Source organism: Hoplias malabaricus, chromosome 8 (assembly GCF_029633855.1).
Source record: "Hoplias malabaricus isolate fHopMal1 chromosome 8, fHopMal1.hap1, whole genome shotgun sequence".
Taxonomy (NCBI): Eukaryota; Metazoa; Chordata; class Actinopteri; order Characiformes; family Erythrinidae; genus Hoplias; species Hoplias malabaricus.
This window is the reverse complement of record NC_089807.1, coordinates 20000198-20019535: the sequence shown is the minus strand read 5'-3', so window position 1 is coordinate 20019535 and position 19338 is coordinate 20000198. Positions and strand designations below refer to the sequence as shown.

Sequence of the window (19338 nt, the reverse complement as noted above, 5' to 3'; positions counted from 1 at the left end):
TATGCTCTTATTATTCAGAAAGTGAGGTTAGCCTCTCTTTGTCGCACTCAGAAGTGGACTGCTGATTGCTTTTTATTGCTGTGACATGTCATTTCCACTCATGTACATATATATGTATACGTTTTGTTTATGAAGTACACTAACACTATTCTGTCTGTCTTTGCCTTCACTTTGTCTCTGTCTTTCTCACAGTGGTGACATTGACAATGCGGTGGAGGGACTGGAGTCTGTGTGCACTGGGAGCTCAGACACTTCACATAAAAATATTTCATATGTCTTTCGTAAAGTTCTAGAAACAAACAATGAGGATGCACTTGATAAATGTAAGACCTAAAGCCTTTCTCAGTCCCTGCAATGCTTCACGATGCACCCTTTAATTTATGAAATTTCAAAGCAGCAACTGAAACATCTACTTGGGCATTTTTAGACTGTGCACCAATCTAAAGTTTAAGTTGGCATACAATTTAAGTTGCAGCACATAATTTCCCAGGTCTTCTCATTATTAGGTTGCATTTCCCTATGCTAGGTTTTCAGTCATGTAAACATTCTGATTTTAAAGAAAAATAAATAAATAAAAAATTGGCATGCTTTTATGCAGTTTAGCTTAATTTGGACTATATAAATATTATAAAATGTGTAGATTCTGCATGAACTAAACAAATCTGCTGGTTATGTTCTAGCTTATACCCCTGTCTCCCAGCTCTAGTGTTAGTAATTGTTGTTTAGTCCACAGTGATAACTCATAATTGCTTCACTCATATTTTGTTCAAAATACATTGAGCATAACAAATTTGTAACCCAGTATTATGAATCAAAGTCATGGGCAAAGTGCATTTGGCCACCCTAGTCCCAGGCGCTGACCAATAAATACATTTGCAGCATTAATAGTATGTTTGATCATAATGAATGAATGATAATTTGATCCGTTGTTTTTGCACTAAGCATACACATCTCTAACCTTGTACATCACTCTTTTTCTTTCAGTGAGTGCCATGGCGGAGCGGCTGTGTAATCATTTTGCCTCATATAGGGCTGCCACTGACTTGTTTTTGCAGTACCTGGACACAGGCAGAACAGAAGAGGCCAAGTTCCTGCTGCAGGTAGCTTCTTCCATCACAGCTACAACATATTCTCTGACCTGAATACACTCTTAAAAACAAAGGTGCCAACAAGGGACTTTGGAATTCAATTTTAGAAGATGCATTGCTTCTTCAAAGATCATATCAGCTGTTTAGATAACAAAGTACAAAAGGCCAATAACTGAAAACTCATAGGAATCCCTTTAAATCATTTACAAAAACCTCATCGGTCAGTCACAACCCTATCTACAAAATTTGATACACCCACTGTCTGCTACACATAACACCAGGTCCTCCAGGTACATCCAACTGAAAGTCCCTATGACAAATTCCACCTTTGGCTTCTCATCGTTCCAGTCATCTGCCCCAAAAGACTGAAATGTACTTCAGCAAACATTAAAATTAAAGACCTTTATGTCAAGCTCAGCTTTCAAAAATTACACCAGAATTGTTATTACTGATACATGTACCTGCTTTTCTGCTATTGGAATATTAAATTCTTTCCTCAAGTAGCCCTTGCTGCTTGCCAGGCTGCCGTTGCAAATAAGAATACGTTCTTAATGACTTGCCTGGTTAAATTAAAGATAAAAAAATAAAAGAACCATTCCGCAGAAAAATGTAAAGGTGCTTTTAGACCTTGTAAAAGTTGCTCACACAAGTTCACTTAAAAAACGGTTCTTTAAAAACCATCTATTAATTATTGGTATTTTTGCGCCTTTAATGTTGAGTGCAGCTTGCTGAAAATATTGAGTTGTACATTTGGCTCAGGCTGGTTTTGCTTTCACTTCTGCTCCAATGATCTTCTGTCCTTTCACTGCTCTTTGCTATGCACATTATATATTCTATTTTTAAAGGAAACCTGTCCTTTACCACAAAGCTCCATAACAAGTTGAGTAAAAAGTCTTGTGAAACAGCTGAATTAAGTAGCACCTCAAACCATGTTATGAGAGCAAGTTTTGGAGTTGAGTGCACACCAGGATAACTTAAAACATGGCAAGTTAGGATTCTGAGAACGTCCCACAGAGGGAGTTCTAAATGTCCCTTAAAACGTAATTTTACAGCAGGCCTAGGATCAGTCACCTAAGCCTGCAGAGGTCATATCTCTAGTATGTATGAACCACGGGTCGACCTTAAATCAGCCCTGAAGTGGATTTCTTCCTCCTGGGAGCAGCATAGCGCTTGGCTAGTATTTTAATTGCTCTGATTGTACTAAAGGCATTCAGGCGCTGCGTTGACTCTCGTCCATTTTAATACACCAGCCTGTTAAAAGCCTCCCAGGCCTCTTGGCTTTTTAATTCAACGGCAGCCGGCAAAACACACATCCTTCACGACTGGCTTGTAACGTGACCTCATTGCCACTGAACCCAGACAGAGCTTGGGGCAGCACAGCAGTTCTAAAAAAAAAAGCATCACACCATCACCCACACTTCTTTCTCTTTAACTTAGCAACACAAACATGGAATGTTTTCATTTTTTTCCATATGTCATTGCTGCTTGTTCCTGGTTGTATATTTTCATCAGTGCATTTACTAAATAAACTTGAGTGCATTTAGTATGATAACACCTGTAGTTTTTCTGCATTGTTTATATGCAGATTCTTAGCATTAGACGTATGGCTGACTGCCTCTCCTAAACTGAAAAAAACTTCCAACAGATGCTTGTTCAATCAAAAAAAAAAAGATCAGATTTGATCAGGTTTTCTTAGTATACAAGCTGAATGACAAAACCTTGCTTCAAGCACCACTACATTAAGATTAATGGCTAATGTGGTATATTTCTAGCTGCTGGATAGAATTCAAGTTAAAGATGAAGGCAAAGAACTTTGTTTCTTGAAACACTGAATAAGATAATACCTGTTTATTATTAAAATTTATTTTTCAGTGTTTCTTACATCAGCACTATAATACTGCAAAAAATATCATACACACACATTATATTGCATGATATTTTGGAAAAAAAAGAGGCATTGATTTATCTTGTCCAGTGTTGAAAGCCATACAATTTCTACCCCAATGTAATTTATTTCGTGCATCTTGGTGTATCCTACATAGTCAAAAGTGTGTAGATACCTCTTGCAATTGGAGATGTTGCATACTTGTGTGCATCACAAAGTTTAGGGGCCTTGAACGCTAATCTGTCTTCTGTCATCCCTTATACGCAATCTTTATACTTAAGGCAGAAGGGAAAGCAGCTCTATTCACCTGTGTGGTATTAAACTAATGAAAGTGTGAGGAAATTATACACTGGTGCCTGAAAGCATTGCGGGCTTTCAGATTCAAATCAAAGCCTTTATATGACTAAGTGTAGATAATTATACTTCCAATTGGGCTGGTGCTGTACATTTTAATTTTCATAAAGAAATAAGTGGTTATCCCCCTGACTCCCTATTACCTGTGTAATTAACCTTCAACTGTGGAGGTACAGGATTGAGTGCCAAGAGATACAGAAGAGGAAGGATACAGTTCAACAGCACTTAGAGTACACACACACAACCACATACTGCATATACATGGCCATACATTTTTACAAGCATGCACACACTCACCTGGTGCTGTTTGCTTGCTCAGTCTCCATATGTAAGCATAGTAAAAGATTTATTTTTTTGTGTTTAGCGTTGTGCAGCAGTAGCTGAACAGAAGGATGCAATGATGTCCTACATGACCAAGATCTCCCAGAAGCCAGGACAGGTACAGAGCACCCTTACCCTGTTTTTTTTTTTTTGTTTTTTTCCTCTAACTTTACTTGAAGGCAAATCGTTCAGGTCACATAACACAATGTATATTGACAGAATATTAATACTATTTACTAGAATCACAACTTCATAAATGATGACCGTTTACATGTATGACAAACAAACATTTCATGTGATGAGGCATATGCCCACATAATTAATCATAGTAAATATCATATGGTTAGGATATTAATAATATTGTATTACCGTATTTTCCGCACTATAAGTCGCACCGGATTATAAGGCGCACCTTCATTGAATGACCTATTCTAAAACTTTGTCCATATATAAGGCGCACCGGATTATAAGGCGCATACAATAGACGCTACAGTAGAGGCTGGGGGTTACGTTATGCATCAATTAGATGGAGCTGCGCTAAAGGGAATGTCAACAAAACAGTCAGATAGGTCAGTTCAACTTTATTAATAGATTACAACCCAGCGTAGTTTAAGGTAAAACATGTAGTGCAATGTTAATATACCCCACATAGTGGGGGGGGGGGACTTTTCCTCGATTCAATAATAATAATAATCACAATATAGTAACACTCGAAATAGTGCAAAGCGATAACAATATATCAATAACTCAACGTTGCTCAAACGTTAAAATCACACAACACACAAAATAAACACATAAAGCTCACTTTACTAAGTTATTCCTCATCCACGAATCCCGTTCGTTAGTGATTCGTTAATGTTAAATTCTCTTGCTGCTGCTCTATTCCCGTGTTCTTCTGCGTGACTGATCGCCTTGAGTTTAAACTCTGCGTCATATGCGTGTCTCTTAATAGGAGCCATTTTGGGGTCTTTACATAAATAAATGGAAATGAAATATATATACCGGTATATATCCAGCATGCACCGCGCGCGGAAGAAAATGAAGTAGGTGGCTGCTTACCGTAGTTGCGAGACCTGTTGTGGCTCAATATTGGTCCATATATAAGGCGCACCGGATTATAAGGCGCACTGTCGGCTTTTGAGATAATTTGAGTTTTTTAGGTGCGCCTTATAGTGCGGAAAATACGGTAAGTGAAAATCAGTACATGTACTGGATGTCATATCTGATAGCAGGGATGTACTGGTGTTTATAAACTTAAAAGCTATATTTCTGGTATCCTGGAGTGAAAGAGATATTTAGTCCATTTTATTATTTTAAATATATAATCTTCATAATTCACCTTTTGGAAGCAAATCTTAATTACATTTAAAGACATATCTTGGAATGTAAATTTAATTTGTCAGCCTAAATCCTTTTCAATCAATGTGGTTATCAGTTGTTTTCAGTTATGCAGACAGATTAAAAAGTAAACACTTCTTTGGCTTTCAATTGGCACTCCAGCTGACATTTTTTGGAAGTTCCCCGCTTCAATCAAGGATGATACCATCCTAGGTTGGGAGTCTTGGAGAGCACAGTTGGCTTAGCTCTCCAGTTTGATTTGGCAACTTCTTCCCCATCTTTCAGCATAGTGCTAGTCATCACAGCCGGCTGACACCATCAAATATAGACATTTAGCATTATCCTCCAAGCATTGTTGAGCTGTCCTCTGTCAAATTGTAGCAGCTACTTGTCTGAAGTGAACCATAAATATGGGATCCTTGCATAACCCTTCTGTGTTCAGCACTCCACTGTATCAGGTTATATTTCATAAGACCATGTAGCCTCAACCATGCATCCTCATGCAAAGCCAGTGTTTTGTTTTAACCAGTTTTTCTGACATTGTGATCATATCAATATGATAAAATGTAACAGCTCTACACGATTCAGTCCCAACTGAAGTTTCTTGGTCTCTTCATTATACGTTTACTCCTAGATTTTGTCAGTTTTGTTGGTACCTTAGGTATCTGGATACACTTGGTGATTAAAATGATAGCACTGTGAGCTGTGAAGGTGCCCAAAACTAATAAAACAATTAAACACCTGTACAAACCTCAAATCATGTGACAAAATGACAGTGTAAAGGATTCTAGTAAAACCTAGCTGTGTTGCATAAAAATCCTGCTAACTCAAATAAAGGTTCAATATTTCAGTGTCCACCATTATGATATTGTGTGTAGGGTTGTGGGTTCAGTCGTTAATAAGGGTAAACAAATATTTAAGTATTGACTCTTCCAGCATCAGTCATATTAACTTCTTAACCTCCCTTTGTGTATGATCTGTTTAATAGGCTGCCAAGGTAAAGACTCTGTTAGAGTTCATTCCAGATTTTGCTGAGAAGGAGACTTTCTGTGGCTACTTGATGAAGTGTTATGGTAAGAATACCTCATTTTTTAGGATTTTTTTATTAATTATTATTATTATTTTTTTTTTTTTGTGGAAACAGTGAAATGGTCCAAAGATTTTAAACTTTTCTACCAATACAGTAGGCTATTCTAAAGTTTTTGTTGTTGCTGCTGTTGTTGTTTGGGGTCCTGCATGTCATTGAACTAAACTAATAAATTCAGATCAGTGTCTATGGTTCAGAGTTGTATTGCTCATCTAGTCAACCTGTCCTTGATGACCGTTTATTTGAGCTCTCCATTCGGCTCACTGGCCTGAGGCTAAACAGTTATTACCCAGCCAATTAAAAATGCAACAAGCAGGGCGTGCTTGCTGGCACCCAGGAGGTGCGTTTGCTAATAAAAACATGTGTTCCCTAATGAAGGCCTTCTTTAGCCAACCTGGCGTGAGAGCTTTGACATGTTAAAGTACTTACAGAAGTCTTCCCTGGCCAATTCGCACCGCTGTTGCACATGACTATTTAATGAGGCCCCTGGCACCTGCCCACTGGTCAAGAGCAGAGCAGAATGAATGATGAGATATTTAACACTGCTTTCTCTTCACTGGACAATCTTTTGTGTTGGTCATACTGTTTTGGCCTCTTTTTTTTTTTTTCTTCTTCTTCTATGTACCCCACCAACTATTCCAAATGTTAGTTTCTCTCAATATGTTTGGATATTCACCTTTATTGTAGATAGCACCATGTCCATGCTGATGCTGGATTTTCTGACTTAATGTGTGGTCTCTCTCTCTCTCTCACTCAGCTATGGATAAAGACTTGCCCTCAGCAAAGGCCCTCTATCAGCAAATGCTGGCTGATGGAATTCAGGTAGATGAGTTGTCCCTTAAGAGATTGGCATCACTATACAGAGAGGTTGGAGAAAATGTCCCCTTTGAAGAGCCCCCGGTAAATAATCACAAATTCTCTCTATGCCAAAAGAAAAAAAAATCATAAAGCAATTAGCATTCACTATGTTTGTGTGCTTATACTTTGTCCATATGCACACAGTTGTTTTATTACTTGCCTTAACAGTTTGTCTGCATTGCCACAAGCTTAAGAAAAACTGTGCCTGTGTACTGGCCTTTGGTTACTGATAACCCCAACCTCTTATTTACCAGAATTTAATATTGAATAACATTCAGTTTTGTGATACTCTTACTGTTGCTTATTTGTCTTGGTTAGTTTCTCGCCTGCTTGATGATTGCCCAGTGACAGAACTTGTCCGATTCGGTTGTATAATATACTGACATTGTAATCAAAAAGAAATCTCAATTTAAACCATGCCACAAACTGTCAGCAAAAAAAGAGAAAACTTTATCCTTGTCAGATGGAACGGATTTTATCAACTGAAATCATCGTCAGTTCTTTCTGCCCAAGGTCTCACTTGAGCATCATAACCTACAACTCACCCTGTCGTCTGGTTAGCCCGTGCACTACTGTAAATAGTTCACTCTCCTTTTGTATTATTTACAGCCTGTCAGAACGCTATTGCCATGTTTTTAGAACAGTGCTAAAGCAAGAGCCTGTCAAGCTCTCTCCACTCCACCCACCACTATGCTCTCACTTCACCTTTTAAGTTTGGACAATGCAATCTCAGGTAGTGCTCCCCTGCCTCTCCTCCTTCCCTCTCTCACTCTCCCCCTCTCCTCTCTTTTCCCCCTATTTTTTTTTTCTTGATCTTGAGGCGTCTGTTAATACCAGAGAACAAAGCATCTCCTGAGAGCTCTGATAAGGGCAGATTTGATGTGCTGTTTGCATCTGGCCCTGTTTCCCCGACACGGCTACCGCTATTTATCGACTTTAATTACACTGTTAATAGGGGAATATACAATGTCAGAGCAACAGTAATCTTCTGAAAGTGCTCACCTTCCAAAAAAACAAAAAGCAAACAAAAAAAAACCCCCAGAAAAACAGGAGCCTGGCTTTTGGAGGCAGGCGGTGCTTAATTAGAAGGACTTGAGGGAGGGTAGAGTGTAAATGTGTTTGTGCATTTAATCTGGGCTGAGATGAAACCCGAGAAACTGATTGATTGGGCTGTGGGACTGTTAATAATTTGCTCCAGAGAGGAGGCTGTCGATTTGAATGGTAAACATAGTAACATGCAGAGTCTTTATTAACACACACAACACACATCAGACTCTGTTTAAAAGTGGCACAATGCAGATTTGTCAAATGTCTGTAAATAAATAGAATTTCATAGTAAACTTTCTGTAGCTGCAGTGTTGATGTGTGAGGATTTGTTGCTTTTATTGTCTAATCTGTGGCCCTCTTTTCTCTCCTACAGGAGACATTCAGGTTCTATGCACAGAAACTAAAGGCCTCCAAGACACACAATTCTGAAGATAACTAAGTTTTCCCTCCAATTTTTTTTATTACACACTGTATGCTCAGACCTTATGTAATGCTTTCAAATTCATTAAAGCCCATTTAACTCCTGGTAATAATTATATGGAAGATAACATGAAGCTATCACGTGTACAGAAGTATTTATGTTATTAAATTTGTTAAAAATGTTTTATGTTTGAAGCATTTCTGTATTTCTTGTTTTGTAGATTTTTTTTTTTTAATAATTCATACTTGGATTATATCATATTACACGTCTTCTTTCCAGTATGCCCCCCTCCCCTGAAGAAAGGGCAAATAAAAATGTGAACTTTAATTATACAAGTTATTTAAAAATTAAGTATAATATCTTGCTCACCATATTGTGCAACATCAATTATTTGGGCCATAAAATGTACATTTAGAGTGGAAAATTACCAAACTACTGAGATCTAAATGATGTAGCCAAGCTGCCCTGTTCACATCAAATTCATTTTCTAGCTTGGTTCTGCATCATCTGCAATGTTGCCCACTCTAGAGTATATATAAACTTGAAGAACAAGGAGTTGTCAAGCTCTCTTGACCTCTTCTTAAAGGACCTGAGATGCCTGTTCAATTCTGAGCAAGTAGAATTGCGTGTTTTTCCAAGTTTTCTTAAGAATATGTATTTATCAAAAACTGACATGGGTAGACATTAGCCATAAAAATGGTTGTGAAATAGAATAAAGCAGTATTTTTGGGTCTTTTTACTGCGGTGCTGTGAATGATCCACCACCCTAATACCTGCCCTGTTTTGGAGCAACAGATGGACTATATTCTGTAAGTGTAGTGTACAAATTATTTGACTTTACAACGCACAATAACACATCAACCTCAGCATCACTACAGTGCTGAGAATGATCCACACCCTAATAATAATAATAATAACAGGCCCGTGTTGTAATTTTCAGTGGTTTTGACCACTTAAGGACAATGTGAAAAGGAGGTAGAGCAACAGATTAACTATAAATGTAGTTCCCCTGGGTTTGTCAGTAGAGCTGAGAAAATGGTGAATGAGTTTAAAAATAAAAGCAGTGGGGATGGTATATGGCCCATAATTCCCTGGCTAAATTTACCCAATTTTTACATTTTGGGGTACCACCCCAGTGACTCCTTTAAAAATATGTAGGGTTGGCATGACTAGGGACACATTTTCTTCACATATTCAGGGACTGCTCCACAAGGGGTTGCTTACTGCAGCTTATGTCCTTGTTTTAATTATAGTTAATGCAATATATTTCCCCCAATGTAATCTTGAAGCACTCATGTTTGGTAAGTGATTGTTATTTAATCCTTTATTACAGGTTTGATGAATGTGACTAGTGAAATGTGTTGCTTGAGGATTTTTGTTTTACCCTCTCAAACATACCATACTCATACCATGTTTACAAGGTTTTGCACCAGTGCAAAACATGCATTGTCAGTTTTATCAAAATTATAAACATATTCCTAGTGTGCCTTGTTAAATATTTCAAAGCCATTTAATATACCTTTACTTGTGCACACATTAAGCTTAATATTCTGTACAAAAAAGAAAGACAAAAATAAGTAAAACCTATTGATGGATATTTGCCAAAGTAATGCTCCAATGTCAATGTTGGCTTGCCAAATAAAGTAAAGGAAGGGTGAGAACAAGTTACTGAAGTGGATGTAGTGTGAACCTGGTGCTTTGCTGCCATCCAGCGGCAGTCATATTTAGTCCAATAAAACCCCAAGGATTTTCTAAAAAGTCTTATGGGGAAGTGTGAAGTTTACTTGAGGGTATTTTTTTTTTCTTCACCAATCCTGAGAGGACTTTTGTTTAATGAACTTGAGGGACAGGTAGTACAGCAGCATAAAGACCAGCACCACAGCCACCAGCACAAGATAACAGGAAAAGAGCGGGAACTGGTTCATATGCATCGCCTCCACCACCTGACAGAGACACACACACACAACAACAATAATGCGAAAAATAGATCGCTGAGAACATACATGACGCCTCGTGTTATTTAAATCATATAATTTTCAACACTGAGCATTAAAAAAGAAATTGTAACGTGTCTCAACCCGTCTTGGGATCAGTAACATAATTAATTAGGACTCATTTCCTCCTTCATAGAGGAAACATGTCGCGTTAGCAACCATGCTAATGGCGCAAGGTCATTAAATACTTCCATTATAAAGTATAAAGCTTTAAAGTACGCTAATCATAATTTTAGTCGATATTTTAGTAACGTGTTGTGACTGAAAATATATTGTAATTGATTCTCCAAAAATCTTAAGCGTTAATAAGGATAATGATATATGCTAATATAAGGGAAGTTGTACTAAGAATATGTAAATTACAACCTTGTAGCTATGCTAGCTAGCTACATGTTGGAGGTACTTTGCAGGTTTTATTCGTGTTTTTGTTGTCTGAAAGATGTAGATCGCTAGATATGTATTGTTTTGAATGCATCTTCATATGTCTCTTAAACATTTAATTTGCAATAAGTAGAAAAGTTCTCAAGTGCAGGAAGTGCTAATGTAGGTGCGTTTATGATTATTATATAGTTTCTTACTGTAATGCCATCTACGTTGATTGTGTAGTTGCCCAGGCTGAATGAGTACGAGAGCCCGCGGAACTGGACTTGGAGCATGCCTTCAAATCCCCAGCGCATGAAGGAGATATGGGAGAACCAGGAGGCCACTGTGGGACGAGATACAACTCTGTTTCTTCAGGTCTAATTCAGCTAAGCAGCAACTCATGACACAGCAATCATAGGCTTATTGGGATTTAATAATCAGTCTCATAGTCATGACATTGTATCTCGTACCAACTACTCATTGTGACATTCTGACGAAAGAATGACTAGCAAGGAAAGAACATTGCTAGATTTACTAGCTATGTTTAAAAAATTCATGAGAGAGTCGTGTTTTAAAATAATTTTAGCTATCCTTGTTAATCTTTGTAATCCTTGTTAAATCTAGGGATGCACATGGATATCAAATTCATTCATTGTCTGTAAGGATATCAGATTATTATTGGTATTTTCTATGAAAAAAATAAAGGTAGACAAACTACACATATAATTTAGCTCTTCCTCAGCATCCTTCTTAAGATGAGGAGCTATTAATGTTTGTTAATTTTTGTGGTTATAGGATTTTACCCAGCCACATGTTGTCCAGGTTCATGACAAAGCCCCCTGTTAGGTAGAAGACTGTGAAGAGTGCATTTCCCATGAAGGCTGAGGTCTGTAGGGTAGGCAGAGCTGCTGCTACAAACAGAGCCATAGAACGGCTGCAGTACACTGTGAGCCACACCAGCAAAAAGTTGAGAAGGAAGCGGTCAGGTGCTGCATTTAGGCCAGCCAACCAGTAAATGGGAAGTCCATACACAAGAGTGAAGACACAGTGCTCTGGTAACTCCCCTAGGACCTGAGATAAGCAGAGTTTTACACCATATTTATAATCACAAGAGTGTAACCGTTTAAAGGGAATACACATGTCATATTCAACAAAGATATTACAGATTTCACAAAGTCTGCAGCAGAATTTCTGTGGAAATTTGTTGCCTTCTTGTGGCAAATATCTTACCTAGGTATGCTTGAATGTTTTGATGCTGTAGGAAAGTTTACCTTGGCAAAGAAGTATGAAGTTACTGAGTACAGGCCATCTTCCAGTTCATGGTATAACATGGCTCTCTCAGAGTGACCTGCAGATAGCACAATAAAAATCAGTGCTGGATATATAAAATGATAACCTCTGATTCGTTTACAGAGGAATCTGTAGCAGCGTGATTGTCTGGGCCTGGGTGTCTGCTAACTCACACTTAGCTATGACATCCAGCACTACAGCAAATGGTGTTAGAGCTCCTATCATATAGAGCAAGGCCACAGTGTCCTGTATGGACAGCTGCTCCTCACCCGCCCCAAAGTAAAGGAAGCCAACAAGAAGTGACATCAGTAAGGCTTCCAGTCCATGCACCAGCACTGTCACCAGGTCACGGTAGTCATTAAACACCTGTCGTCTGCAATTACACAAGAGCAACAATTAGTGCACTAAATTGGCATAGTTATTTTGTGGCTGTGTTGCCATAGAGAGGAGAGTATTTGATATGAAACCTTAATGAAAAAATATATTTCACAAAACCCAACTATCACACCAACTGAAAAATTTTAGTTTTACTGTCCCTTATTTGCTTCAGTAATTTTGCACTTGTCAAAAAAATAATAACAGTATACTTCACAAATTAGCATAATCGAAACCATTTCCATAAAAACATCAACCTACATTTGCCTCAAATTTCATGAAATAATTAAATAAGATTTAATAGACTTTTTTTGTTTTCTGATGCCTTATGACATTTGTAAACAAATGCACAAAAGAATATTTTCATAAGTCATAGCAGTCACTAAGTCTTATTTTGTCATATTAGTTAAACAAGCCTTGTGGCTTCAGTGCAAAACAGGGGAGCAAATTTATATATCAATGTTTGCTGAGCTATAAAGTACGTTGAGGATATGGGGATGGACAATGAAAGTGAAACACCTGGTCTTAGACCACAATGATTTATTTGTATGGTGTAGGGCCACCTTTTGCGGCCAATACAGCGTCAGTTCGTCTTGGGAATGACATATGCAAGTCCTGCACAGTGGTGAGAGGGATTTTAAGCCATTCTTCTTGCAGGATAGTGGCCAGGTCACTATGTGATGCTGGTGGAGGAAAACGTTTCCTGACTCGCCCCTCAAAACTCCCCAAAGTGGCTCAATAATCTGTTCTGTTCAATGATCTGGTGACTGTGCAGGCCATGGGAGATGTTCAACTTCACTTTCATGTTCATCAAACCAATCTTTCACCAGTCTTGCTGTGTGTATTGGTGCATCGTCATCCTGATACACGGCACCACCTTCAGGATACAATGTTTGAACCATTGGATACTGGTGCAATGTGCAATTAATGAAGATTGGCCACCAGGCTGGTCCAATTTAGCCATGAAACCTCCCACACTAAAATGACAGGTGTTTCAGTTTCATTGTCTAACCCCTGTATACTTTAGTTTAACATTCATACTAAGCATTCATACCTAATCAAGACTGTGAACTGATGCAGTCGACCAGGTAGGCGGTCCTTCTGCTGGGAAACTGTAATGCTGCTTTCATCTTTTGCTATGGGATGGATGTTACTGTCAAAAACACAGTGAAAGAAACCCAATGTAAGCTCTTGTTTTCATCCCCCTAGGACAGTCTGCATTTTAAATATATAATATTTTTGAGAGGACTGTAGACACAGTATCTAGGTTTTACTTTTTGCTGTTCTCCTCTGACTTCCACATGGACTCAGGAGTGTTCTTCACCTTCTCTTGAAAATGTGTTGCCAGTATTCTTGATAGTTCCAAACAAGCAGCCTCTTTTTCCAAGCTGCGTCGGTCAATACTGATCAAGTCCACTAAAACACAGTTCAGACATCTCAACTAAATGAAGTCAAACTGAACTAGACAAAAGTTTAATGACAGTTGTGTATACTTACCATAGTAATCAGAAGGATTGCAGTAGCGTGGGCATGGATACCCCAGAGATGAGAAGTAGGATACCATGTCTTTGGCTGGGCCAAAGTACACGGCTGAACCAGAGGAAAGGAGCACCACCAGGTCGAAGAGCTGGAAAATGTCTGAACGGGGTTGGTGGACTGACAACAGGACCAGGCGGTTTCCTCGGGCCAGGCGGTACAATGTAATGACTAAGTTGTGGGCAGTGAAACTATCTAGTCCTGAAGTAGGCTCATCGAGAATAAGAATGCCTGAAACCAAATTGATGCAATTATGAAGGCATTATTACCCATTTCATTATAAACTCATAAAAATAAATAGTCCTCTGTCAAGACTCCTAATGCATTATTTTGCTATCATTAGGCACTATCATTATCATTAGTCTACTCTAAATCATCATCATTTTTTTTAAACTAGGTGCAAATGGGTAAAAATAACATGGCTTTTCTTATTGACTAAACATGGTCTTTACTGTAGTGTATGTAGACTCACCTGGGTTCCAGAGAAGCTGAACAGCAATGCTAACCCTTCTCCTCTCCCCACCAGACACGCCACGAATGTAGTCATTACCTACTCGTGTGTTAGCACACTGTCTCAGCCGTAGTTCAGCAATGACATCATCCACCTGCACAGAGCACAGTTTTAAGGACACTAAAAGCTTGAATATATATATTTTTCCCAAATAGTTTTTATAGAAATGTTTTTTTTTCTTTCCCGAACATGACCTGTTGTTTAAGAGAGATGGGCAGTTATTCCAAACTTGTTCCAAAATATAGATTTTTCATTAATAATTGATTTCACAAGTCTTACTGTAATTTCAGGTATGACAAACACCATCCATATCACTGCAGATACCTTAGCAGTTCACCTACTTAGAATTCTACCTACTTCAAAAGTACGTTTTCAGACTGTGGCCCATCAGTTGTCTCCCACATTTTAAAATCTGTCTTATCATAAGTCAATTTCAGACCACAAGGACAGTTGAGAAAAGTTTTCATTTTTTTATCAGTATAACTGTAACACTGACAAGGTAGTACATGTTACTGTGTACTAGTGTTGCTTCGGTATGTGAGTGTATGGCACATTGTGTTGGAAGTAGTGCACTGTGTTTAAAAAAAAAAAAAAAAAGCCAAGCATGGCAACTGAGCATTGATGTCTATGACTATTACTTTCCTTGTACCATGACAGGATTGTGTTACACTTCACAAGAAGACTGAGAATAATTCTGTTGTTAAATGGCTTACCCTTTGATCTCGTTGTGCCTGTGAGAAATGTGTTGGCAGGCGTAGCTTGGCAACAAAGACAAGAGTCTCCCGCACGGTCAAATGGGGTAACAAGCGGTCATCCTGTCGGACGTGAGCAATGTTTTTCTTCACTAGTGAAGGTGTGGAGGGTTTACCGTTAATCAATATTTCTCCAGATTTCTTTGTGCCCCCTTCATCCCGACATGTTATAATGTCTAAGAGGGAAGTCTTTCCACAGCCTGAAAGCGGGAAGGAGTAAAGGCTGATTAACCCCCCAGCCTAATTATATCAGACTGATATCGCTTACTTTCATGCATTTCCACATCTGCTTCTCAACTCTATTCCCCTTCCTAATAATCAGTGGTGGACAAACTACACAAACCATGTACTTAAGTTAAAGCACAGTAAAATATTACTCCAGTAAAATTACTTGATTTAGATCTCCACTTGAATAAAAGTAAAAAAGTATTTACCCTCAAATGTATTAAGTACCATAAATAAAAAAGTACCATGATGTATTATGGCTCTAATGTCAGATTATAATTATTGTAACAAAACTCATTCTTAACACAATGTAGGTGAAAAGATTCTAGTGTCACTCTTGGTTCCTCAGTCTTTTAATATAATGTCATTAATTAGTCTGACATGAATGAACAGCAGAAATGGCCAAAGATTAAATACAATGAATGAAATTATATCAACTATTACATACACCCAACTATATATATATACTTCCCCTCCAAACCAACAGAGGTTGCTGTCTCCTGGATATTAAGGCCAATTTATGCTTCTGTGTTGAATCTATACCATAGGCAGCACACCTCTCCAGAAATATAACTCGTCATGTCTACGCAGACCACAACAACAGTAATTGGTCCGCAGTCAGATGTACATGGTTCAAGTTGCTCAATTCAAGAAGTCCAGAAATATTAACTCCTCTACACTCCCTAAATTGTCCACTTTAAAGATTCATAAAACTAATCCCACTACACCACTGGTGGACTACATAGGGTTGAAGAAGATGTTTGAAATTTAGCCCTAGTGATTTGTTGGTGTAATTTCAGAGCGACGAAGACACCAATGTACAAGAATAAACTTTTACAATGGCATAGGACAGTTGTGCAGGCTATGGCATAGGCTCTGCACTGAATCAACAAAGAAGAAGGAATTGGCCTTTAGTATATTCTCTGCACCATGTTTTTTGTTTTTTACTCAGGTTTTTTATTAGGTAAGATTTGAGTTTTTTCTCTGCTCATGGGGCTCCCCCTAGTGCAATTAACTTTTACAGCACTGTACTGAAATTGGTAGGGTGGTTTCCTACCCTCCTCCAAATGTTACGTAGAGACGCTAAACTCCCTACTACATGTCCGAGAAGCATCACAATGATTTTGAAGCTGTAATTTTAAAGTAAAAATATTACAGTGTTCCTTTAAGCTGTCTGATTTGTCTACATATTTACAGAGTATTATTTGTGCTATTTCTGCAATTATGAGACACCTGTTTCTTTTTTCTGTCTTTTTCTGACTTCTTGACTGATATTTGTTTTTATCTTTTTGACATGTTTATCTCTCTGTACTGATTTTGGGTTTGGAATATTTCGTCTGGTTTTGACCTCACTTCATATATTGTGTTTAATAAATCTGATCTGTGACATCTACAGATCCATGTATATGAATGAATAGTAGTTACTGTTTACCCAAGTACAGCCAACTACTAAGCAGTACAAATCATTTTGTCAATTCATAACAGTTCTAAGAACTGACAGTGACTTACATTCATACAACAGTTGATAAAAAACGTTGAACTGGTTTTAGGCGGAGAAACATTTTCACCTGTTTTGGTGCAGCGATTGTGTTCAATCATCTCCTAGCAACGGTGCCGCAGTGTGTTGCGCGGAGAGCTGTGCGGAGCAGGGAAATTTGTTCAGACATGTTACGGTTTCGCATAAACTAAAAGGAACGGCAGATTTTTATAGTACAGTGGAGTAAAAAGTAAGACATTACACTTTGAAATGTAGTGGAGTAAAAAGTTGCCCAAAATGTAAATACTTCAGTGAAGTACAGATACATGAAAAAAGTACTTAAGTCCACCACTGCTAATAATTAATTTACTTTGCTTCAGTCACCACTTAAGGTGTTACCATTGAGTTAATATCATTGAAGTCCTCTTGCTGTTCACCTCTAAGGATCCTACCTGAGCTTCCAATAAGAGCCAGCATTTGACCACTGTGTACTCGCAGGTTCAGATCCTTGATAGCAGTCTGCTTGTTACCCTGCACCTCCCATGGCATTTTAAACTCAGACAATCTCTCGTACCAAGGGATCTGTGCTGCTGTGTCCACCTACAACGCACACAAATCATTGTTACTGCTGTGGTCTCTAATGTCAAGAAAAGCACTAAATCACACTTTATGGTGTCATTCCATCCATCAAAAAAACACTACTTTTAATAGATTTAATTTAGGAATAACCTAATTTGGAATTTGCAGGAAGCTATTCTTTTAACTATAGGTTTCTGTACATGGTTCCACACTTTTACATAAATGCTTTACATATATTAGAATTATATTATATTCTGAATAATAGTGAGTGACTAATAATATATATTATTAATAACTAATAAGCTTGTAGTTTGAGGGTTTCAAATTATGCTTTATTTGTTGATATTATTAAATTAACAAAGCATTTACCTCATAGTGCAGATTCCTGACTTCCAGTTCATTGCAGCCCCCACTGTATGTAAAATAAAGGCTGCTGTCTTCTTCTCCTGAGGAAAACAGCCTGACATCTCTGGGCTGTTTGTGAGATAGAGGTGTTAAAACTCTTAGGCATCTGAGAAAATAAAGGCATGACTATGGAAAACGTTTTAGGCACCTGAGTTACATTCAAATTTATATTTAATTTAATGTGAATTATTTTATCATAACCCATATGGTAATATAACAAAAAATAATTAAAGTTTTTTATAAATTATATATATTTTTAATTTGTTTAACCATTTTAAACTCTTCTTTAGGGATACCCAATGTTACCCAATTTTAGTTATTATGCCATACCTGATTTGGCTGATCGGTATTGATTTCGGAATGATTTATTCAAGAGTATTTCATGTAAAGAACCTAGCCTTTATCTATGCATGTGAATATAAGCTTTTTGTTAAAAAGAACTAATATTCCTTTATTTTGTTCAGTCAGGTTCTCCTGATGACCCTATAAAATTCTGTGCAAGGACCGGAGAGTGCACTAAGAAGTCAGAAACCAAATTTTCAGTTTTAGAAACTGTACTTCAGTAAATCTTTTTGAGACAATAACGTCTGTATGTTTTATATTATTTATTATTATTTGTGTTTATCTTATCTTATATATGTTATTAAGTGTTTATTAGTTTTAAACACTTTTCTTAGATGCCTGAGGCCTTTGCACAACACTGTGTTCCGAATACTACGGTCTTGTCAAAAACAGCATTTTAAGGCATGTATGTCATCACTGATCATTTTTCAAACTATAGCTGTTTACTTTGACTGAAACACCAGAGAGGACATGAGGAATTTGTTACTGAGGCACGTGTTGAGAACATGGTGAGATTCAGCAGATCGTCCACTTATAAACTGATTAAAGATTTTTTCATTTCATCAGATGCCAATAGATAAGTGGATAGTGTTGAATCTTCACCTGGTTCAGGGTCCATTCAAATAGTGGCACACATTTTTATTATGTAATACTAAACTTTTTGATGGGAATTTACTCTGTAAATTATTCTGGCAGGTGAAATCAATTGCCCAGACAAAACAATTAAGGATGCCAAATGGGAAAATTAAAAGGATCTGAATTCACTTGAATGACACATACTCTTTATCTCCTTTTCTTCCAGTGGTGTTTTTTTTGTTTTGTTTTTTTTTTTTACCCCGGTTTCCCATGCTGGTTCTCACTCACCGTGCTTGGGAGGCTGATGTCGTTGTCCGAAGTGAAAACAGTGTCGTTGGACATGGTGTGTAAGTAGCAGTAGCAGTATATTTGATGAATGGGGTTTAGAGACCCCTTAGTCCGGGTTGAAAGCCTGAAGGAGCACCTGCTGCTCTCTGTGCTGAGTTGAACTGCAGAAGAGTGTGGACACTCACTAACCCTGCTCTATATACCTAACTGACCAAAGGTCTACTGA

General features: G+C 37.8%; 2 protein-coding genes across 2 annotated transcripts in view; one reads left to right on the top strand and one right to left on the bottom strand.

Annotated features, from left to right (window-relative positions):
• lrpprc (leucine-rich pentatricopeptide repeat containing) overlaps window positions 1–9428 on the top strand; it is a 53360-nt gene extending 43932 nt beyond the window's left edge. The window contains exons 33-38 of the mRNA XM_066678762.1: window positions 193–323; window positions 985–1100; window positions 3692–3766; window positions 5975–6059; window positions 6831–6973; window positions 8352–9428. Coding sequence (XP_066534859.1) covers window positions 193–323; window positions 985–1100; window positions 3692–3766; window positions 5975–6059; window positions 6831–6973; window positions 8352–8417 — 616 coding nt within the window. The 3' untranslated portion in view covers window positions 8418–9428. The remainder of the gene's footprint in view (window positions 1–192; window positions 324–984; window positions 1101–3691; window positions 3767–5974; window positions 6060–6830; window positions 6974–8351) is intronic.
• Window positions 9429–10196: 768 nt separating this feature from the next.
• abcg8 (ATP-binding cassette, sub-family G (WHITE), member 8) lies at window positions 10197–19225 on the bottom strand. Its single transcript, XM_066678864.1, has 13 exons — window positions 19113–19225; window positions 17871–17975; window positions 17375–17522; window positions 15182–15420; window positions 14430–14562; window positions 13919–14188; window positions 13696–13837; window positions 13476–13574; window positions 12220–12419; window positions 12028–12104; window positions 11560–11827; window positions 10972–11099; window positions 10197–10342 (listed from the first exon to the last, which is right to left on the bottom strand). The coding sequence occupies exons 1-13, from the start codon at window positions 19164–19166 to the stop codon at window positions 10205–10207; spliced, it is 2001 nt and encodes a 666-aa protein (XP_066534961.1). The 5' UTR covers window positions 19167–19225; the 3' UTR covers window positions 10197–10204.
• Window positions 19226–19338: the final 113 nt, after the last annotated feature.